Raw genomic sequence first — 24,508 nt, forward strand, 5'->3', positions numbered from 1 at the left:
TTAATTATCAGTCCTTCAATCCGGGCCGTCCTCTGGTGTAATTCCGTCAGCCGAGTAACCATGGCCCCCGTCGGCGTTTGTACCAGTGGTGCACCACCAAAGCCAATCATGAGTAGCCCTGTCAGCCTGCCTGACTACATTCTTATTAAAACACTCCTTTACTCAAGCCTCGCTGTGCATTTGGGTCCTTCCACCATTGTGCCATTGTGACAATATGATGATGAGAGACAATGAGACACGTGAGATTCCGGCTCAGACGTCGCCCGGTCTAACGAGCTGTTGGGGAACCAGAGCACCTTGGCGAGAAGTGGGCTACTCGAACAAGAAAGAAATGCCTGAGATATATATATATATCTATATATATATATATGTATATATAAATATATAGATGTATATCTATATATATATATATATATGTATATATACTATATCTATATATACATGTATATGTAAAATTCACAGCTAAGCTAAAACGTCTTGATATCCTGAAACTAGTTTGCCGGGCTCCTCTGTCCATATGTTGCCTAAAACCGATCACGCTGTAGAATCTGCAACGTCATCCAACAGAAATTGTCAGAGGTGAAATTCATTGCAGCACTGGGACATTCAATTGTTTCCATTGGTGCTCTACTTACCTGTTTTTAGCGACAGAGTAATCTGTGGATGAAGCACTTGGTTTACATCACATAACCCTAACCCCCTAACAGGTAAGTAGGTAACAGTAGGCGCTTCCTCCACAAATTACTTGGCTAATGTAAACTGGTGTTTTGAGTGTGAAAGAGTGTCCACGTTAACTGATGACCGACTTCCAGTGAGTTGTTTTACCTGGGTGACATCTTGTTAGCTGTCCTTGTCAATGCCTTGGTTTACGTTACTTATCTGTTAGAGCGTGCGCTCTCCGCGACAGAATAATCTATGGACGGAGCGTAGCGTTTAACTTGTGCTTTGTATCGTATTTTGTGTGAGCAATCAGGAGCCTCTTGTCCTCAACTGATCTATCTGTTACTTGTTGGCAGGTGCTGTCAGCACCTAGGTAAACTGTGGGTGAAGCGAAGCAGAGTCAGAGCGGTGCAGGTCTCAGCTGACGGTTGAAAGTGAATGCTGCGAACGAAATCAATGACTACAATCTCTCAGACCAAGCTTTCTGCCTGTGTCTTTGGTATCCAACATCTTAAGAGATTCTGCCGCAACACTGGGCATCTGTCTTCTTGTGTCAGGTTTTGGCAGAGATCGGACCCACATACACAGCACCGAGACGTCAGACAGAGGGTAAAATTTAAGGCTTTAATGCAGTACTCCTTATAACAGACGGTCCAGGTCATAGACACTGTAGCTCAGGTTGCAGTACAAAGGAAGCAGGCAGAAACAGGTCCAGGGACAGGCAAGGGTTCGGCAACAATTCAATTCAATTCAATTTTATTTATATAGCGCCAAATCACAACAAAGTTATTTCAAGGCACTTTACAAAGTAAGGTTTAAAACCTCACACAACTAAACCCAACAAATCCCACATACAGCAAGCATTTAATTTGACAGCAACAGTGGAGAGGAAAAACTCCCTCTCTAACGAGGAAAAACCTCCAGCAGAACCAGACTGGATGTGGGCGGCCATCTGCCTCGACCGGTTGGGGTGAGAGGATAGAGAGATAGAAAAGCACAGCAACAGCAACAAGCAACAACAAGCAACAACAGAGCACAGGCAGGATGGTAGGACCAGGGACTGGATGCAGGCAGGATGGTTGGATCCGCAGTTGCCCATCACAGACACCAAACTTTGAGTCCAATGATACCTGTGGGTGAGGACAGAGAGGGAGAAAGAGGGGGGGGGGGGGGGGGAGAGGAGAGAAGCAGAACTACTGGACAGAAAGAGACAAGGTTAGTTAAACATGGGACAATGATGGGAGGTTATGGGACAGAGGAGGTAGAAGGAAACAGAGGAGCTCAGTGTATAAATTAAGTCCCCCAGCAGTCTATGTCTATTGCAGCTTAACTAAGAGATGGTTCCTGTGACTAACAATAATTGCCAGTGACCTGAACCATCTCTAACTATAAGCTTTATCAAAAAGGAAGGTTTTAAGCCTAATCTTAAAGGTGGAGTGTGTGTCAACTTCTCGAACCTGAAGAGGGAGCTGGTTCCAGAGGAGAGGAGCTTGGTAGCTAAAAGCTCTGCCCCCTGTTCTACATTTAAACACTCTAGGAACCGCAAGTAGCCCAGCGCTCTGAGAACGAAGTGTTCTGCTGGGAGCATAAGGAACTATAAGGTCTTTAAGATAAGAAGGAGCTTTATCATTGAGTACTTTGTATGTGAGTAGGAGAATTTTAAATTCTATCCTACATTTTACAGGCAGCCAGTGCAGAGAAGCTAATGTAGGAGAAATGTGATCTCTCTTTCTAAGTCCTGTCAGAACTCTGGCTGCAGCATTTTGAATGAGCTGTAGGTTTTTTAAGGAGCTGTTAGGACATCCTATGAGTAAGGAGTTACAGTAGTCCAGCCTAGAGGTAACAAATGCATGGATCAGTTTCTCTGCATCGCTCTGAGAGAGGATGCTTCTGATTTTAACTATATTTCTAAGGTGGAAGTAGGCGGTTCTGGAGATTTGTTTAATGTATGATGTAAAAGAGAGATCCTGATCAAACATGACACCAAGGTTCCTCACAGTAGAATCTGAAGCTAATGTTATGCCATCCAGGGTGGCTATCTGACTCAATAGTGTCTCTCTCAGATTTTTAGGCCCAACAATAAGAATCTTGGTTTTATCTGAGTTTAGTTGAAGGAAGTTTTGGGACATCCAGGATTTGATGTCTTTTAAACAACCCTGAATTTTGACTAGTTGATCTGTTTCATTTGGTTCCAAGGACATGTATAGCTGAGTATCATCTGCGTAAAAATGAAAATTAATAGAATGCTTTCTAATAATCTCACCTAGAGGAGACATGTATAAGCTAAACAGAATTGGACCCAGCACAGAACCCTGTGGAACTCCATAGCTAATCCTTGTGCGTGTGGAGAATTTATCATTAACATGAACAAACTGGAATCTGTTCAACAAATAGGATTTAAACCATCCCAATGCTGTTCCATTAATCCCGATTCTATGTTCTAGTGTCTGTAATAGAATGTGATGATCAATTGTATCAAATGCAGCACTAAGATCTAACAGGACAAGGACAGAAACTAGACCATTGTCCGAAGCTAATAGAAGATCATTAGTGACTCTAACCAGAGCTGTTTCTGTGCTATGATGTTTTCTAAATCCTGACTGAAAATCTTCATACAGGTTATTCCCACTAAGGTGGTCAGATAATTGTTTAGCCACGATTTTTTCCAGAATCTTGGAAATAAAGGGTAAATTTGAAATGGGCCTATAGTTGGCTGGTTGTCCAGGGTCAAGGGTTGGTTTTTTCAATAGAGGTTTGACCACAGCCACCTTAAAAGCCTGTGGTACATAGCCTAGTTGTAAAGATTGGTTGATTTGATTTAATATGGATGAGATGATTAAAGGTAGAACTTCTTTGAGTAATCTGGTTGGGATTGGATCTAAAAGACAAGTGGACGACTTGGAAGAGTTGATTATTGAGGTTAACTCCATATGAGTTATGGGGGAGAAGCTGTCTAGGTAAGACAGAGGATTTAATAAATTTAAAGTTAATGGATCTAGACAGTGCTTTCTGTCATTTGGAAGAAGTCGCTGCTGAATGTTTTTTCTAATGATAATAATTTTATTAGTAAAGTAGTTCATAAAGTCATTGCTGCTGAGATTTAAGGGGATAGTAGACTCAATACAGCTATGACTCTTTGTCAGCCTGGCTACAGTGCTGAAAAGAAACCTGGGGTTGTTTTTGTTTTCCTCAATTAGGGAGGAATAATATGTTTTCTAGCAGCACAAAGTGCTTTTTTATATTTCATTAGACTGTCCTTCCATGCAATGCAGTTTACATTTATTTTGTTGGAACGCCACTGTCTTTCTAGTTGTCTAGTCCTTTGCTTTAGACTGCGGATGTCTGAGTTATACCACGGAGCTAACCTCCTCTGATTCACTGTCTTCTTCTTCAGAGGAGCCACTGTGTCTAACATTGTACGTAGAGAAGCTGCAGCATCATCTACAAGACAGTCAACCTGTTCATAAGGATTAAGGTGACTGTTCTCTGTGTATCTGCAAGACATTGAGGCAAAAGATGATGGAATCATCTGCTTGAATCTGGCAACAGCATTGTCAGATAAACATCTGCTATAGTAACATTTCTTTCCAGCTGTTATAGGGTCAGTTGTGCTAAATTCAAAAGTTAATAAGAAATGGTCAGATAACAGAGGGTTTTGGGGAAGAACTATTAAATTATCAATTTCAACTCCATATGTCAGGACAAGATCTAGAGTGTGGTTAAAACGATGAGTGGGTTGATTTACCTGCTGTGTAAAACCAATAGTGTCTATTAAGGAGTTAAAAGCAGTGCTGAGACAGTTGCTGTCAACATCTACATGAATGTTAAAGTCTCCCACTACAATGACTTTATCTGTGCTAAGAACTAAGTCAGATAAGAATTCAGAGAATTCAGTTAAGAACTCTGAATATGGAGCAGGAGGACGGTAAACAATACAAAACACAACTGGTTTCTGAGTTTTAGAGTCTGGGTGAGAAAGGCTCAGAGTGAGGCTCTCAAATGAGTTATAACTATGTTTAGGTTTAGGAGTAATTAATAAATCTGATTTATAAACTGCTGCTACTCCTCCACCTCTACCTGTACTTCTTGGAACATGATAGTTGATGTGACTCATTGGAGTCGACTCATTTAAAGTAACATATTCATCCTGCTGCAGCCAGGTTTCAGTGAGACAGAACAGATCTATGTGATGGTCACTTATCAAGTCATTTATTAAAAAGGATTTAGATGAGAGAGATCTGATATTTAATAAACCACACTTCATTAGCTTACTATTACTTTGTTCCGTAAGAGGAACTGTTTTGATGTTTATTAAATTCTGGTAAGTCACTCCTCTTTGATTTGTTTGTGACTTGTATAGTTTAGGTGGTCGAGAAGCAGACACAGTCTCTATGCGATAACTAAGACTAAGAGTGGGTCGCGGCTGTAGAGAACATGCAGAGAGGCGTGTAAGACTGCGACTCTGCGTCCTGAGCTCCACTCTGAGTTGTCAAGCAGTGGGTGGACTAAGCTACATGGCCATGTTACTAGAGAGCAGAGAGGCTCCGTTCAACGTGGGATGGACGCCGTCTCTTCTAATCAGCCCAGGTTTTCCCCAAAAAGTGCTCCAATTAGCCACAAGCCACATCGTATTGCAGGACAACCACCTAGACAACCAGCGGTGGAGCGATGACAGCTGGCTATACATTCACATTGGGAGGGAGGGGGTCCAGAGAAAACTACGGAGTCCGACATTGTTTGGCGAACGAACACAACCGACTCAATGTTAGTTTTAGTGACTTCCGATTGGCGTAACCGGGCGTCATTAGCTCCTGCGTGTATTACGATCTTAGCGTACTTACGTTATCCTTAGACAGGAGCTTAAGATAAGACTCAATGTCGCCCGCATCTGGCCCCCAGGCAAACACCTAACTATGACCGCTGGATTCTCTAACTTCACGTTTCGGACTATGGAGTCACCATGATCCGAGTGGGTTTCTCAGCGGGTGTGTCGCTGAGTGGGGAAAATCTGTTTGAAACGTGAAGCGGTTGGTGGTGCACCGTGGGTGCCTGCCTAAAGCTACGTTTCTTACGAGCCGTGACCCAGTCGTTGCCCAGCTGCCTGGGACCTGCCGGGGGACTGGTAGCAGCTAAGCTAGGAGGCTCCGCACCGGCTAAAGGGACCTGGCTAGCTGGCCTGTTTTCTAAAGTGCGAAGCCGAGACTCTAAGTCTAACAACCTCGCCTCCAACCCTGCAACTAGCGTACACCTATTACAGATACCATTACCATCACTAAAGGAGGCGGAGGATAAGCTAAACATAAGACACACCGAGCACCGAACAAAGCGAGAGGAAGAGGAAAAGGGGGAAGCCATAGCAGGAAAGTAAGCTAGGAGCTACGCTAGCAACAGGATTGGCAGGAATCGGGAGTCAGGAACACGAAGCAGGATCGAGGCACAAACAGGCAGGACAGTGAAACGCTGGAAGGTGATGACTGGCATACGACGATCTGGCAAAGACTATGGCGACTGGTGGTGGTTTAAATACACAGGTGATTACTAATGACAGACAGGTGGGTGTAATGAGACCGGGACGTGGAACGGGGGCTAACCAGATGAGACACAGGTGCGTAACTGAAAACCGGAAGTAAAGCGGGAACTGCTGTGGCGTGACGAGAAAGGGAAGTGCTTACAAAATAAAACAGGAAACTGGAACCAAAACACGGGTGACAAACTAAGTCCTTTCAAAACAAAAGCGGAAACTAACCTGATGAACAGAAACCGGAAGAGTTACAAAATAAAACTGAAAACAGAACCAGAACCTGACACCTTGTAGACTGGTGTTGTTGTAGCGGGAAGCACTGTGATTCTTGAAGAGATTGTGATTCAGGCTGTTTAAAAGCATTGTTAAAGTAAACATGCTCACCTGAAGCGAACGTGTTTATTGTGGTCTGAAAAAGGCTCACACAGTGGTAGTGTTACTAGAACATACCCACCTTAACTCCAGCTGTATCATAACATAGCATGGCATTGCTAATAACCTGTTGGATAACATGCCACATTAACGTATGACAGAAACACCAGTTTAACGTTTGCACAACTGCATCACCTCCGCAAATCACAAAAGTAACGTCACACTTTATACACATGAATATGAGCTGTCATGTCTGCCTGATTATTAAATATAATTTAAGTCATCAGTGGACTAGCTTGTTGCTGCTTGTGTAGCTTTCAGGATCTTCTGTGCCACATCAGAGGACTGCGACAACTTCCTTGTTTGTGTGTGTAAGCATGGTATAGCCCCACTAAGTCTACAAGTACAAATCTGGTTACGCATGCATAGATTGGTTTACACATGCACAAATCTAATCTGACCCTAACTTGACTCCATACATATTGATCTGTTCCCAGATAGTGCAAAGGTCTAAAATTCTTCTTTCCAAGTTTGATTGGTTTCTTGAGGTTTATACAAAATGGTTTATAAAGAAAAGGGGGGGGGGGGTACTTTGTGTCCATGAAGCCTCATGGAGCCCATTACCTTCCTCTGTCATGCAGGAATACATTAATCAGAAACAAAAAAAGAAAATTTTTACAGTATTGGCTGTCCAATGCTTTTGTGGCACACCTTTCTCGTCAGTGTCCAATGTTCTCTCCCTTTTATTTCTCTATTTTCTCCAGGGCCAGTATTGTCCAGAAGAGAATCATTTATTTCCAGGATGAAGGTTCTCTCACTGTTCGGCTCTGCGAGAAAGGTAATGACACCTGCCCATCATCTCCTTGTCTCCCCTGTTTCCTGCTCATCTTTTTATCCCTGACCACTCATCAGGATGCCATTATCCCTTTTTCAAGCTTCCAGTGTGTTCTCATTTGGGAACAGGGCAGCTCCCAGTCTTTCATGTCATGGTAAAAACAAATAGATGTAGCGCAAATAGAGGCTGCAGAGAATATGGAGGATAATAATTTGTGTTTCCCATCAGAGCCTGGGTTAAATATTCTTTTGCATTTTTACTACAGGGCAGCAACACAGTGTTTCATCGCCTATGATTTTATGTACAGTACAGTTGCCATACTGTGCCACTATGGTTTAGGAAGTCGACTAGATAAAACGCTAAACTTATGGAATCACAAATCTTATCAGGGGAATTTAATGCCTTCCTCTTAATAAAATAAAAAAATGTCAGGCTTATATGCAAGCCAATCAAGCCTCCCTGTGTCAGTTTAATGACATAAATAAGGTGCTCTCAACTCCTCCTGCTGTAACTTAGATGTCAAGTAGGGATTTCTGCCAAATATTTCGTGGCTCATAAATATTCAAGTAGTTCTCTTGACCTATCATTTCAAGGACAGTTTTTAATATTTATGAGCCTGACTCCAATGTGTCATTTAAATACTTTTGTCACTGGCCCCAAATTGTAATCATTTGAGAATTCAGGCAGGCATACAGTATACAGTAGTTGTGTGAAAGCTCACACACTCTGATCTCTGGCTTAAAAAATGTAGGTATGTCCATCAGGCAGTCATTTTTTGTGTGTGTGTCTTGTCCCTGTAGAGCGTGTGGCAGGCGAAGCTACAGGGACACCAGCCATGGAGTGTTGCGCCTGTGGGACAGCCAAGTACAGACTCACCTTCTACGGCAACTGGTCAGAGAAAGTGCATCCAAAAGACTACCCAAGTGAGTTGAACCACACACCTTTAAGGCACACAAGTAGTTAGGTTTCAACTTTATTTTTAGTTGACTTTAAACCACTCTAAGTCTAGCCCATTGCCTAATGCCTAGAATCAGGGTCATATACAGTAGACATGGACAACAAGCTCATTTGGGCGCACAAACACCACCACCAAAATACAGTGGCTACAGATGTGCTTTAGTTCATTTTTTAACGTTTTTACTATATATAAATAAACGCTAAACAGGCTAATATTAGACATACATACTGTAAGTGATTGTGCATTTTCAACATACTGTGCAGTAACAGATAACGATGTGCACATTTTTCAATGTCGAAGCCACTACTTTTAAAACTGTTTGACATTAGTAGAACATAATTTGCTTTCACAATTTATTTAAAGATCCAAAGACAGATCAGTAATTAACAAACTATATGTCTATAACAAAAAGTATAAAGGTATATAAGTATATAAAGTATAAAAAATGCAAATAAATAAAGATATTCTAAATGTTTTTATATATGATTATGTACTGGACTATTTCTTGGCCTAAAAAGGTTACATTTAGTCAATACTGTGAAGAATAAGTGCCTGGCTACCACATAGGTTTGTGAAATTACTTTACACTGTGACACAAAAAGCTACTATTAAAAAGCCAAATGCCCAGTGAAAAATATTGTTTATAGTCCTTATCTGACAACCAAAATTTTCTTTCTCACCTTTGTCTGTCAGGACGAGCCAACCACTGGTCAGCTTTGATTGGCGCATCTCATTCTAACGGCTACACGCTGTGGGAGTTTGGAGGCTACGCCAGTGAGGGAGTTCGTCAAGTTGCTGAGCTCGGCTCCCCTATTAAGATGGAAGAAGAAATTCGGCAGAAGGTAGCGTTGACATAAGACAATGGTTTTGTGTGCGTCCTGTCACTCCACTTGTGGTGTAACAGCATTGCTTACCATGACCGTCCATATTTTATCTGTCTCGTATTGAACTAAATACTAGTGTTAAATCAAAATTCAGTCCAAAAGCTCAACAGTCCATAAAACTGTAGATTCACTATGACCACCGTTTAATCCTTCTTCTGGCTATTTATTCTGGTAGTTGGTTGGACATTTTTGGAGGACATTTTTTAGACAGACAGAGGTGAAACAGAGCCGCTGTGTCAACTCTTCAAGACTATCTGTGTGCATAGAGAAACCTGAAATGGAGCACTGACAGTGAAGAATGCAGGGCAGGACAAAGCTGTGCCTGGGTATATATCTATATGTGTGTTTTTTTACTTCACTGTCTTTCTTTTGGGTGGCGAAATTTTTTTCAACTGAATGCAATAGTCATAAAAGATAAGCAGACATTGATGATACAGAATATTGGAGAAACTAACACATTTGCTATCAAACCAAACATCTGCCATCCTGTAGTCTTCTAGACTAATTGACATTGAGTGCAGTTTCAGGGAGATTTAATCCAGTTTAGTTTGTGTGAGCTGTGTGGGAATGGAGTCAGAATGTAAATGTGCTTCGCTCAGAGTAGACCGAGTGGTCTCATCTTCTCCTGCGTTTCCATGTAAATGAGTGGTTAGGGGCTTGGGGAGGTTAATACTCCCTGTGACCGCATCTCTTATCTCCTGTTGTTTTCTGCATGAAGTTATGGGTGCTCACTACGATCACCATCATGACCATGTGGTCGCATATCCACATGGCTGCCTCCAATTTCTGCAAAGTGGGCCTCCTCTAAATGTGGTTCCATATAATTTAGGCATCCTGTTGATTCCATTGGGGTTATTGCATCATGGTTTCACACTGTACAATGGCAAAGGGTATGTTGTTGTAGGCAGATGTATCAGCGTTGTAAACCTTCTTTACAAAAAAAGCTGAGGCATGTGAGGCTTTGCTTTCCTAATTAGCAGGAGGCAGCACATCTGTATTTCCACTACAGTGTTCACAGACTTCTTAACAACACATAATAACATCATACAGTATACCCAGATACATAAAAATTCACACCAACAAATAATCTATTGCTGTGTATGTCAGTGTTTGTGTAAATGATGTGTACAGTAAACGGTGGTGTCTGTGTGTCCTACCTGACGGTGAAAGGTGTGTGGTGGCTGTTTGTGATGAGACAATAGTGTGTTGTTCTTGGGCTGTCAGTGTAGCGTGCGCTTGTCAGTTTAGGTTTGTGACGCATTATAGGCTGATGGCCAGCCCGATAGTCCATCTTGGCTGGTTGTGTCTGTGTCTGGAGCTAATAAATACTCTGGCACAATAGAAACCTCAGGCTGTTTCACAGAGTGACATAACTTGATTTTGTACTGTGGACGGGAATGTTAGCTATTGAGCTGTAGGGTGAAATAGCTTGAATGTACAATGGAATGTCAACTCCTGAGTTGCTGGACAGGGAGTCTTAAAATTTTATTTTAAGTCTATGAACCCTAAGGGAGGCTTTTAAGTTATAAGTCTCACATCACAAAATACAGATGGCACAGGTATTTTGTGTTTCATCTCTCAGCAGCCTACATGAGTTTATTTTAAATCATGCCACTGTTTTATACGGACCTGATTTTTCACCACCAGCATTTTGTGATTTAAGTTACCCACAGAATAGATAAACATGATTAGGATAAAACGTCTATACATATGATTGGTGGTTTGATTCCTGGCACCCTTGGTGTGTCCATGTGTCCATGGTCAAGACACTAAACCCTAACCCTGGCTCTGCCACTATTCTGTGAATGGGTTAATAGGAAGCAGCATCAAGTGCTTTAAGTACCAGTAAGGTAGAAAAGTACTACACAATTTCCGATCATTTATCATTTACCATAAACAGTGTCAGCTGAGAGTCAAGCTGAGAGCTGCCATATTGCTGGGAGCAGGTACATTATGCTTTAGCATGTGACTAGTCTGCTTTTCGGCCTTAGAGTATGCTTGAGGAAAGTGTCTGTTTTATGTAGCCATGAGGCTGTCAGGTCTAGAGCCATTATAAACGCATTTAGGAGACCCCCGAGACCTATTTAAATGTATTTAAATGAAAATGTGGAAAATTGGTAGGATATTGGCCCTTTAAGCAATTAAAGGTTTAACTGTTGTTTTAAAGTAGACCATGGGGTACGCACATTTTATTTAAGAATAAGTAATGTACTGCAACTGACTTGAATATATTACTAGTTACTAAAACTATTACTATTACTAAAAGTGAAATGCAAAAGTGCATTACTTGTACATAAAACACATGATGTAGTTAAATGTAGTTATTTTAAAGTACTCTTAAAGTAAAGTATGTCCACCTTCAAATGTTTTCAATTCTCTGGGGCATTTAAGTTCAGACTGAATGAACATTGCAGTGGGCTTCTGTAAAGGTGGGAAGCCGACATGGGTCAGTAATCCCTGTCTTAGCTGAGAATTTCAACCATCCAGAGGATCAATCAGCTGTGGTGATGTGTAGACAAAGCCTTAAGACCAACCTCTCCAGCTCCCATAACTAACTCAGGCTTCAGCCTGACAGACAACAGGCGGTCTGCCAGACAGAGAGTAGCACAGACGGGCAGGGAGGCCAGGCCAGAAAGCCCTCACTGCGATGATTTGAGTTCTAGAGAGAACATCTCTGTCAGAAAGGTGGTTCTTAAGACGTGTACAACAGTGTAGGAACATGTTATATTTTCACAAGACAGCATCAGCAACTACACAAGTTTAGTTATTAAGCAAATATTTACATGTTGCTGTCTTACTAGGTTAACTGTGGCTCTCTTGGGTTTAATGATTACAGTAGGTGTTACAGTAGGTGCTTATTGAATCACTGCTGTTTTTGCTTAAATCATGAGCCAAATTTCTCATCTCCTACTGTATTTGTTTGTTAAGGTAACCTGGTGATCAAGCTGTTCTTCAAATGCTTCTGGCTAAACATATAAACACAAAGGCCCACTGGACATGGCTAAACATGCAGAAGGCTGTGGAAAATGGTCATCATTGGGCTTCAGGTGCACAACAGTGCCTACCAAGACATTTGCATGTACTATATGACACTGTTTCATAAAAATAGATGTTGACCAAGATCCAGAACTGCATGGTGCACAGTGAGGGCTACCTCTGAAAAATGATCGCCAAATTCTGTGAACCAAGTTCAAAACCCTTTTTTGTACTATCAATATATTATTCACTTAAAGCTACATTACAGTATGTGGACATTTACCTACATTATACAACACCAGTATACACCAACTGCCCAGGAACGGACACAAAGAGATTGTACTGTAAAACTGGCTGGATTTTTGACATTTATCTCACCTTTTAACATTTTGGCTTGGACTTAAAAAGCTTACAATTACTAACCTGTAATAGTGTAAGTGTAAGTATAATGCCAGATGTCTATTATTTGTTAATTTCTGCCTCACCTGCAGCCACAAAAATGAATCAAAGTTAACTGTGGTGATTTAAAATAAAGGTACTGGTGTCAGTAGGTTAAAACCAGAGAGATGAAGGTGTAGGTAAAGGGAACGCGATGCTGTGAGTGAACGCGAGACTCTGCGAGAACAGCACGAGAAATTCAACAAGGCGGCGCGACACCGGTAGTAAACAATAGCGCGACAAACTATCCGCCAATTTAACTACCTTATTTTACGGAAAATAATCAACCACCCTACCATTCTGGATAACACCGAAGAAAGTTTCGAGTACATCGACGAGTGCTTCGAGCGTGTGGTAATGGGGAAAAAGGAGACGGCTCCCAACAAGCGTTCCCGTCCGTCTGACTCACCTGAGTCACCTGGAGCTAGCTCGGCGGATAAAAACATCACGGACATCCTGGAGTCCATAGAGAAAAAAATATCAAGCTTCGACGCGCGTCTGGCACTAGTGGAACTCCTCCACAAAGAGTTCATGGCCCTCCGCGATTCCCTGGAATTCAGCCAGCAGCAGGTGGTTTCTCTCGCCACCGAGAACGAGGCCCTGAAAGGAACGGTGCAGTCCCTGCCGGAGGATGTGGCTCAGCTAGCGGTCGAAAATAAAAAAATCAAAGAAGGCATCATCGATCTGCAGGCCCGCAGCATGAGGGACAACCTGGTGTTCTCGGGGATTCCAGAACAGGCGGAGGAAAACACGGAAACCACAATTAAAAAAAACTCCCTTAAACAAAAGATGAAGATTCCAGTGCAAGTTGTCGACAAGATGGCGTTCCACCGTTCGCATAGACTCGCAGGAAGCGACCGGATGGCCAGCGCCCTCGGCCCATCATTGCCAAGTTTCATGACTTTAAGGCGAAGGAACTGGTTAAGAGCCGGGGAAGACAGCTGAAGGGAACCGACTACAGCGTCAACGACCAGTTCCCCAAGGAGATCCCCGATCGCCGCCGCCGACTGTTCCCCATCCGTAAGAGGTTCATGGCAGAAGGCTGCAGGGCTGTCATCAGCGTCGACAAACTGTACGTCAACAGAGAGCTCTACCGGGACCGGGAAGCAACTCCGTGGCTGTACTAGCAGGTGGTATGTAACAACAATGGTTTAATATAAAAGGTTTGTTAAAAAAATAATAGATGCAATGCAACTATGTGTTGAATACATCCAGTATTCAAACTCGTTCTCTCCCAGATGTTTCATGTAAATGTTTATTGTCATTCTAATGTCACTCACTCACTCACTCACGCTGCAAAGCGCTCATCATACTTAATCACTCACTTTCCTTTCACTTTAATTTTCCTTCCCTTTACTCTTTTTCCTTCACCTACTTTCACTCCACACTGTCTACATCCTTTTCTCTATTCTTCTTCCACATAGTCAGCCAGCTATGTAGCCCTCCAGCAGCCACACACAAACATCTACTGCACAGGGGAAACACGTGCACATACATAGACAACACAACTCAGAATACACAGGTACTTAAGGTTAGCCACACACCTAAAGTCTGTCACACTACATACACACAAGACTAGTGATCCACAGCAGTCAGGTAAGATATGACACCACTGAAGATTGTCACTTGGAATGTACGTGGAATCAATAAGAAGGAGAAACGATTTAAAATATTTAACCATTTGAAAACCCTACAAGCAGACATTGTTTTACTACAGGAAACTCATATTCCCAAAATTATAAATTACACTCTGGCATCAGCAGAGTTCCCACATGCTTACTTAGCCGGTTACAATTCTAAACAAAGAGGGGTCGCCATCCTGATAAATAAAAAGATTAACTTTACTCATAACGATACCATTGTAGATCCAGAAGGGAGATATACAGTATAATCATTAATATCTTGATAGGAAACATTGAATATTGCATAGCTAATGTGTATGGCCCAAATGTTGACGACCCCTCTTTCTTTCACAGCTTCTTCACATCACTGTCTGCTCACTCTGGTTCCAAACTTATAGTAGGAGGGGACTTTACTTTAGTATTTAACCCAGAGTTGGACAGGCTAAGCAAAGCTGTGAGCAACAGGAACTGGCAATCAGTACAGACCTTAAAACAGTACATGGATGACTTCGGTCTCTGTGACACATGGCGTTCTCTTCATCCTACATCCAGGGAATATACCTTTTTCTCGCCAGTTCACCACTCTCACTCCCGTATAGATTATATTTTAGTAAATAACTCAGTCTTACAAGATGTCTCTGACATCAATATTCACTCTATCACAATCAGTGATCATGCACCAATGTCCATTTCATTGATTAAGACAGCCACACCATCAACCAGGAATTGGAGGTTTAATACATCATTACTCAATGATCAAGACTTCATCAGTTATGTCAGGAGAGAATGGACAACCTTTATAGAAATCAATGATACACCGGAAATGTCACCCTGTGTTCTTTGGGAGACTGGGAAGGCAGTTATGCGGTAGAATTATTTCATATTCATCACACAAGAAAAAAAAGGACATGTTACTTGAATTAGAGCAAAAAATAAAATCTCTAGAGATTAAATATGCTGCCTCTCCAACCAATGATAGAATCCTAGAAGACCTAAAGAATCTAAAGCTGAAATTAAATAATATAATTGATTGCAAAACTCAGTTTCAGATAGATCAATTACGAGAAACAAATCATCCATTCAATAACTAATAAGGAAGGCAATATTACTCGTGATCCCCATGAAATAAATGATACCTTTAAAAACTTTTACCAAGAGTTATATACGTCCCAAATAGATCCATCCACCTCAGCCATAGAGGCGTTTCTGAATAAACTAGAACTGCCAAAGCTAAAGGAAGAACAATCCACAACTCTAGACTCATTGTTATCTTTGGCAGAACTACATGAAGCTCTGCAGGAGATGCCCAATAAAAAAGCTCCAGGACCAGATGGATTCCCAACTGAATTTTATAAAGAGTTCTGGTCCATGCTGGCACCCAGCTTTTACAAATGGTAGCTGAAATTAAACAACAACATTCAATACCCACAAATATGAACTCTGCCTTCATAAGCCTGCTCCAAAAACCAGGAAAAGACCCTACACTCCCATCGAGTTATAGACCAATTTCACTAATAAATGTAGATCTAAAAATAGTGTGTAAAGCACTTGCTAGAAGATTAGAAAAAATCACTCCATATATAATTCACTCTGATCAAACAGGCTTCATTAAACCTTGGTGAGATCTGGTTGTTTGTTCTGACTGCGGCGTTTGCTGAGTTGTATAATATTTGGATCCAGTCTATGAATGTTTCCCCAATGCCGAATTTGTGCAGAGTGGCTAAAAGAAACTTCCAGTTTACTCTATCGAAAGCTTTTTCTGCATCTAAGGAGACAATGGCTGAGTCTAGTTTATGGATGGTGACATAATCAATTAAATTAATTAGTCTGTTCATATTGTTTGTTGACTGTCTACCTTTAATCTGCATAGAGGGACAAGACAGGGTTGCCCACTTTCCCCATCACTATTTGCAATATTTATTGAACCTCTAGCCGCAGCAATAAGACAGCATGAAGGAATTACTGGAATATCGACCAAATCAGTAAATCATAAAATAAGTTTATATGCTGACGATGTGTTACTGTTTCTCCTGGAGCCACAGACCTCTCTTCCTACAACTATCAGCCTCATAGATGAATTCTCAGGACTTTCAGAGTACTCTATTAACTGGACCAAATCTATAGTGCTACCACTTAACCTTAAGGTGACTAACATCTCTTCTACCACACTCCATTCAGGGAACATTAAATACTTGGACATTGAATTGTCGTCTAGGCTATCAGAGCTTATTGATCTAAACTACAATCCATTATTAAAACAAATAGAAGCCAACCTCAAAAGATGGCAGTCCTTACCCATTTCACTTATGGGAAGAATTGCCACCATAAAAATGATGATCCTGGCAAAAATTAATTACATACTCTCAATGATTCCAACTCAGCCAGCCCTGGTGTGGTTTAAGACATTAGACTCCTACATCTCGCAGTTTTTGTGGAAAACCAAGCCACCACGAATTAGTTTAAAAACTCTTCGAAAATCCAGACGCTGCGGCGGCCTAGAACTACCTAACTTCCACCACTATTTTCTTGCCAATAGACTGAACCATGTCCACAAATGGACAAAACCCATGCCAGCAGACTCCTCCTGGATAGACATTGAACAAACATTTTGTGGAAATATTAAAGTTGCAGATCTGCCCTTTATCAGCACCAAAATCAAACATCATAGTTGTTACCAGAACATTAGCATAAAAGCATCTCTTCAAGCCTGGTGGGATTTTTTTTTAAATTAATGGGTCTTCGCTTACTCTTTGCCAAAACACACCTCTCTGGAACAATCCAGACATCATACAAAACAAAAAGGCAATCCACTTTCCAACTTGGCATATCAAAGGGATAACACATCTGAAACATGTTTTCACAAGAGACAAGTTTACCTCTTTTGAAGAACTAGTGTCTCACTATGAAATCACTAGTGCCAATTTCTTAGAATACCAACAACTAAAGTCAATACTTAATGCAAAAAGTAAGAATACTCCCATCCACATGCAACCACCACCAGTAATAGAGCGATTTATTGATATATCAGGGAAAAGGACAGTATCCAAAATCTATATCTTAATTTCCAATGTAGACCAGACAGTGAGCCTTCCGATCTCTAAATGGGAAGCTGATCTCAATATCACCACTAATTACACGTTCTGGAATAATATATGCTCTAATTTATTCAGAATGACAAAAAATACAAATTTACAACTAATACAATACAAAATTCTTCATAGAACTCACTATACAGGACAAAGGATGTTCCAAATGGGTCTCACAAGCTCAAATATTTGCCCTCACTGTACAGATAACACAGCAGATAGATTCCTACATGCATTCTGGTCATGTTCACCTGTGCAGCAATTTTGGCAAAGAGTATTTGAACACCTGTCAACCCAGTTAAGCTGTCCAATCCCAGCAACCCCTGCACTTTGTCTTCTAGGAGATCTAAGTGGGCTTGATCTAGAGACAAACTCATCACACACACTTCTTTCTGCCCCCTGTGTCGCAAAGAAAATCATCCTCATGAACTGGAAAACTAAAAAAAAAATTAAGCATTACTCAGTACCTGAACAGCTTATTAGATTATACCACCTTAGACACATTGTCTGCTTCATCAAATCAATGACCAAAACTATACTCTGATTGATTCCATTTCCAGGTAAGGATGCGTGGGGCTCGGGTACTGCGTCATGTCTGGCCCAGTGGTGGTGGGGTGACTGGTGGTTGGGGGTGCCTGCCTGCCTAAGGAACAAGGACAACGGGTTGGTGGAGTCTGGGCTGGCCGCATGGGTCCCCTGCTGCGGGTGTGTGGTGGCTGCGGGGACTGGCGGTCCTGTGCCGGAGTAGGGCCATTTTGAGGGTTGGCATGTGCCTGTCTCCGGGGAGCCGGAGGCGGGCCTCCCTGCCGGTGTGCGGGGGCGGACCTGGGAGTGGAGACCTGGGTGACCTGCGTCCGGGGGACTCCCTCTGGGGATGCTTGCCTGTGCCCGGAGAGGTGTCTCTCCCCTAGAGCGCTGCCCCTGCTCGGGTGGGGCGCTGCCTGCCCTAGCGGCCCGACGCCCTCTGGTGACTTCTCGGGCCTGTTGCAGGGGGGGTTGGCGGACTACTCAGGCTACAACCTTCATTGGGCCCTGGGCGGAGGCTGGCCCTCAATGCACAACCGCAGAGTATGTGTGTGGGTTTGAGTGTAGCACTACACGGGGCGAGCATGGGCATACTTGAGCGAGAGAATGGGTAAGTGTGAAAGAAGGGTGAGGATGGCTCTGGCTGTGCTGCGTGTGGCGCCTGGGCAGTAGTACTGCGGTCCCTGGGTCTCAGCTGTCCCTTCCTGGCTGGGGGTTGTGGGGGGTGGTGGGATGGTTAGCAGAGCCAGTCGGGAATCTGGCTCTGCGGACCCTGGTGCTCTGCTTCCCAACTATATTTCTCCGCATTCATCCACTTAGGTCTGCAAGGGGCGTCCTGCTGATGGAGGGACCGGGGCTACTGGGAAGTGGTTCCGTCCCTTCCTAGTGGGATGCTCTGCAGTTTTAATTGCATTAGTCATACACATTGTCCAGGAATCTCCAGTAGACTGAGCCTTCCCATTGATGGCTCTGTCTGCTGGACCCCTCGGAGAATTGGCTATCTCCCAAAGTTCCTCATTCTTAGCCACATACACATACATTTAGGGCCGGGGGTGGGCTCCTCACTGGGGCCTGGGGCTGAGGCCAGTTGTGGCCTCGCCCACTGGCCCTGGTGGAGAGATCACCACCCAGTTTTAACTGCAAAAAGACATTTAGGGCGAGGGGGGGCACTGTCCGGGGGACACACCGTCAGCCAGCGGTTGTGCTCCTGGAGGTGTCACCCACCTTCAGTGCACTTTAGTTCCACACAGTCACGTCCAAGCTGGGTTGCAGGGTTCTGGGGCACCTTTTCTGCTGCCCTCTGCCTCCCCCGGGTTGGGGGGGTTGGGCGAGGCTTGGGAGGAGCTGCGGTCCCTGCCTGGGGCCACATGGACGGCAGGCCGGAGACCTACCCTCCCCACAAATGTGATCAAGCGAATGGTGTGGGTGCGAGAATGTATCTGAGAGTGCATTGGTTCACGTATGATTGACTAGCTTGTTGTGAGAGAGTCTATAGTGTGTGTGTGTGTGTGTGTGTGTGTGTGTGTGTGTGTGTGTGTGTGTGTGTGTGTTGATGTGATGATGTGTGTTGCACATGTGGGTGGGTGTATGCGTCTGTGTTTGTGTGAGTTGGTATGCGTGTGGTGCGGTTGAAGTGTGGGGGGTCCGGTTTTCCGCCCGGGCTACGATGATCGTCTGCCTGGGTGGTCTCTTTTCTGCTGACCCCCACCAATTGCTGGTCTTGTGCTGCAGGCCGCTGTGGCGCCAGGGGATGAGGTCGGGCCGATGGGGTCGGCCCTGCTCCGCTCGTGTGGGGGTGGTGGACTATGGGCGGGCCCCACTCTGTGCGCGGGGGCATCTTCTGGCGGGCTCCCTACGGACCGTGGGTCCTCGGGCTCTACTCTTTCGGGCCGACCCGCCCACCGGGGGGAGTGTTTGCCCCTGGTTCTCATGGGGCGGACAGCGTTGACCCCCGGTGGCCCACTCTGGCTTCGGGTGCTGTCTCTGTGGCTGCTGCAGCTCTGCCTGGGGGGCTCTGTGTGGGCGGCTTGGGTCGTAACACCTGCCCTCCTGGAACTGAAGGTGTGTGGGCTCCCTGGCTGCTAGGATTCCTTCCTCTGCTTGCTGGATGGGCGTAGTGGCCAAGCCCCTCACATCACCCTGGCTTCCACAAGTGGCATTGTTTATACTCCGTCTGCCTCACCCTTTGGGTGAATAATATTAAGCTACAGCCTTACTAACCTTGTAGTGGGACACTTTCCAAATCCAACTGTAAGTATTATTGATACTTATCACTACCAATATCAATAATGTGTGAATATGGAAATTGTGGTGTTCTATGTCATGACTTTTATTAAGTAGTTTGGGATATGTATAATAATGCACATATGTATGTATATTATATGTATATGTTTGTATAAGTATGTGCACATACCTTAGCACTATTATTGGTATTAGTATTAATCTCCAAGGTAAACCACAGTACAAAAGTTGTTTAGTTATGAATGTGTTAGCCTAAGGTACATCCCTGCTTCTTTTTTTTTTTTGCTCCGATTGTTTACTTAACAGATTTGCTTGGTTTCAGCAGCTGGTTGCACCTCTTTTATTGTCACTCACAAACCAACATTCCAAGGCATGTCTAATTAGTGATTGCTTGCAAATGTCACAACCAGTCAAGAGTGCCTAAGCATCACACAATTGGAGGTTGTTAAATGTGAAAGGCTGCTGGCTAAGGAATAAATCCTCACCCTTTTTAGAGCAGCAACACAGTATCAAAAAATGCAGCTTTTTAATATTTTTCATTTCTTGCCAAATGCCACATGCTTTTAGTGAGATCACATTGAGATTGGCCAGCAAAATGTCAATTGGAAAACCAGTCATTTGCATCAACCTTTAGGAGGTAAAACTGTGATTACATGCCCAATTGATTACATTTTATTGAACATTCTCTGCTTCGTAGTGATTTCCACAGGTGAAGTCTCAAGGTCTACAGCAGTTAGCTCACTCCACTGTGCACTCTTGCTCGCTTCTGAAAGGATTTGTCGACTGGTTTCCTCTTTTTTTCCTGCATGCTTTACTCAGCAGGCATATCATGGCTGCAGCTTTTCTGAAAAGCCAGTTAGCATGCCGTTCTAATGTGGTTTAAAAACAGCAGCTGAGAGAGCTACAGGAACAGCCAGTAGTGCAGGTCGGAGTTTCCTTTTAAAATAGGAAGACAAAGGTGGCACAAATAAAAAGCCAAGTGGACACACAACCACAGATTTCCCTCAAAGCATTGCCCTGAACTATGGAGGGTGGCTATACATTGCCTTGGGCTAGTATCTAACAGGCCTCTCAATGGAAAGGTGTACATAATAATTTATTGATGCAAAGCGACACTCTATTACAAAGTCTTGTTGGTCAAAAATGTTGGTTTGAAATGTGCAGTGTATGCATGTGCATTAGCTGTGTGGCTTTAGTAACACTCTTTCCTTTGCTTTTGTTTCTTTTAAATCTTTGTTGGGGAAATCTTCTTATAAAGAAATCAACCGGAGATCATCAGTGTGATAAACCATCTCAAAGTTTACTCTCATGTCGACACGGAGTGGATCACAATTACATCTAAGACGTAAGGCACATCTCACTATGTACAAAGTATTCACTGAAGGACTGAGGACACAAGACCTGTATTTATACCCTGTTACAAACCCCCACATTAGCTGTTGACTTGTCTTTGATTTACATGAGTGCAGTAAACCCCCCTTTACTTCCTTTAACAATGTTCCCGTGGTCACTACAGTGCAAACCCCCAGCCTTTGATAACCAAATGCTTGATGACCCCCCAGGAACAACCCTCAGCCAGAGGCACAGCATCTCATGACAAACACAAATTTTCCCCACATTTTTTGTTTTATTTCAGGCTAATTTGTTTTGATTCTTTAATTTTTCTTCTTCATCACACTGTGTAATACGTTAGTACATTTTTTTAATCGGTTAATTCAATTTTTCCAAGACTAACTTCCAGGAACTTCCTTTTCTGCCTGTGCCTCTGTCTGTTTATATTATCTGCCTAACTCTTTTTTTTCTTTTTTTAAGTTTGCATCATTATTTTTTATTTAATTCATTATTGCTGGATCTGCTCTGTATATTGTGAAATCATCCCATTTACTAGATTCACATCCCTTCACATACTGTAGACCCCAAAGCATTTTGTCTTATGAGTTTTTCTCTTTCGTTGACAGTCTCATGTTTCTGCCTATACTATTTTCTTTTTCTTCCCCTTTTTCATCTCAGTGTTTTCTCTTTTGAAGGCCTCATTTCAATCACATTGTCAGAAAAGGTGGAGGGTGAGATGAAGGTGACGAAGAGAGAGGGCCAGGAGAACTATCCTTCACTTTCATCTGTCTACTCACAACACTTCACAGGAAATTGCTGCAGACACACGCACACGCACACGTATCACATACACATACACATACACGCAACTCTCCATACATCTTTATTGCCTACCGTGGAAATGCAGCACTGAATGGAAAGGAAAACACAGGGCACTCTAAGAGCGCTCCAAAGCGTCCCTCCCATTCCTTTCTCTTGGCTGACACCTGTCAGATTAGGAGCGAAGTGATGTACTTTCTTTTCCTCCAAATGCATCTTTGTGTGTACGTTTACAAACTGCTGCTGCTTTCCAAAATGTTTTGTCAGGCCGTCAGAGTGTCTCCACTCTACAGGAAGAAATGTTTTTGTGGTGCTCCTTAGAACGCCTCTACAGGGCAATTCTGTATTTGTTGGTTTGGTAGTTAGCCAGAATGTGTGTGCAGTGAAGGGGAGTAATAGCCCTTGTCCTTCTTTCTTCACACTATATCTTGAGGAAGTACAAAGGTCTTTTTTTAACCACAACAGAAGTAATAATAGTAAGTAATAAGAATCTGTAACAGTATGCCAGTTTAAATTTGGTATCCAAATAACCCAAAGTTCTGTTTCATGGCAATTGTTTTGTGTCACGTGGGAAATGTATTTATTTTGATGGCTTGGCAGATGCATGTTTTCTACTGACTCTCACTGAGGCGTACCTACACTAAGAACTGAATGGGCTAGTAGGGGAGCTCTAACACCCAGCTTGTAGTGCCTGTCAAAAGTATGGGGATTAGTATCTTGAAATCATAAATAAAAACACACTTTAAAAATGGCACAAGATGGCACGGCTAGTAGAATAAGCCGGTGGCCCCTTAGAGGTATATATGCTAAAGCAATGACTATCACTAACCAGGGGGAGAGCCATTGTTTTGACAAAGGTCTCCCCAGATTGTTTCTTGCCCAGCAACTGAACAACTGTTCATACAATGGTAATTAAAGAAACTAGAGGGCGAGCTGTGGCACTAAGGCCAGGTCACAAAGCTGTGGCATTATTTAATTTAGTTAAATTTTATTTATATTTCACCAAATCACAACATTGTAATCTTAAGGCACTTTATAAGATAAGGTTTAAGACCTTACACAATTAAACCCAACAACTACCACATACAACAAGCCTTTAATTGTAATTAATTACAGTTTTACAGCAACAGTGGAGAGGAGAAAGAAGAAAGGAGCACTGGGATGGTTTAAATCCTATTTGTTGAACAGATTCTAGAGAATGGAGAGAGAAAAGCACAGCAACAACAACAAGCAACAACAGAATAGCTATTAGCCTTCCCCCCCAGGTGTGTGTAATTGCAGCAAACCAGGGCAATACATTGTAACAGGACAAAAGCTAGATCCACCACTCCCTGCCTGATAGGCATTAGCTTTTCTCCACACAGGTGTGTGGTTGCAGCAGCCCATTTCAAGGGAACAGAGGCTCGGTCGACTGACTGTAGCCATTAGCATAGCTAACTGTTAGCTTGCCTGACACATATGGGTTACTACAGTTTAAACAGACAAACTGAGATATTAAGACATAATAATTATGAAGAACGTACTTACTGAAGTGAGCGGATGACGGATTGTAGGAACAGATTCTTTCTTTAATTGGAGCCGTGAAGCAAACCCAGCATTGTAGCACCCTTGTTCTCGAAGCAGTCTGAGATTAAATTAAATGCACATACGCATAAATGCTGAGGCAGTGTTTCCGGCGCCGGTCCATCTAAAATAAAAGTAACCCACAAAGTTCACACTTGTTGATCCCTTGGTAGAGTGAACTTTGGTGTTGGTTAGAACACCCAAGAACTGAACACTTTCTATGGGAGGATGTGGGCGCTGCCATGTTCGTCTGCTTGCGATGAGTGTAACGAGGAAAATGTTGGAAGTCCAGTTTTGGTTTGGTATCATCGTGGGGGTGGTGGTTGAGGAGTTGTCCTTTTCTGTGACTTCACAACATGGACGGTTTCAGAACAGGAGGAGGTCTCTCTCCATTGGATGAAGTTGAAAATTTTGAAGAAAGGAGGAAATGCACATCTACCGTGCTTGGTGTATGTAAACGTGCCCCATAGAGTCTTAGGAATGCTCCAGAGTGTCTAAAAAGTGGATTTTGCATAATAATTTCCCATTAATATGAACTGGAATCTGTTCAACAAATAGGATTTAAAGCATCCCAGTGCTTTTCCTTTTGATTCCGATGATATGTTCCAGTCTCTGTAATAGTATGTTTTGATCAGTTGTATCAAATGCAGCACTAAGATCTAACAGAAAAAGGTCA

At 42.8% G+C, this 24,508-nt stretch overlaps 1 protein-coding gene across 2 annotated transcripts in view; it reads left to right on the top strand.

The window, feature by feature from the left end:
* Positions 1 to 24,508, top strand: part of LOC114857212 (spondin-1-like) — a 125,124-nt gene that overhangs the window by 21,488 nt on the left and 79,128 nt on the right. For both annotated transcript variants that reach the window (XM_029153463.3, XM_029153462.3), the window contains exons 4-6: positions 7,318 to 7,391; positions 8,189 to 8,311; positions 9,040 to 9,188. In XM_029153463.3, the coding sequence (XP_029009296.1) occupies positions 7,318 to 7,391; positions 8,189 to 8,311; positions 9,040 to 9,188 (346 nt within the window). The remainder of the gene's footprint in view (positions 1 to 7,317; positions 7,392 to 8,188; positions 8,312 to 9,039; positions 9,189 to 24,508) is intronic.

Source organism: Betta splendens, chromosome 6, assembly GCF_900634795.4.
Source record: "Betta splendens chromosome 6, fBetSpl5.4, whole genome shotgun sequence".
NCBI lineage: Eukaryota > Metazoa > Chordata > Actinopteri > Anabantiformes > Osphronemidae > Betta > Betta splendens.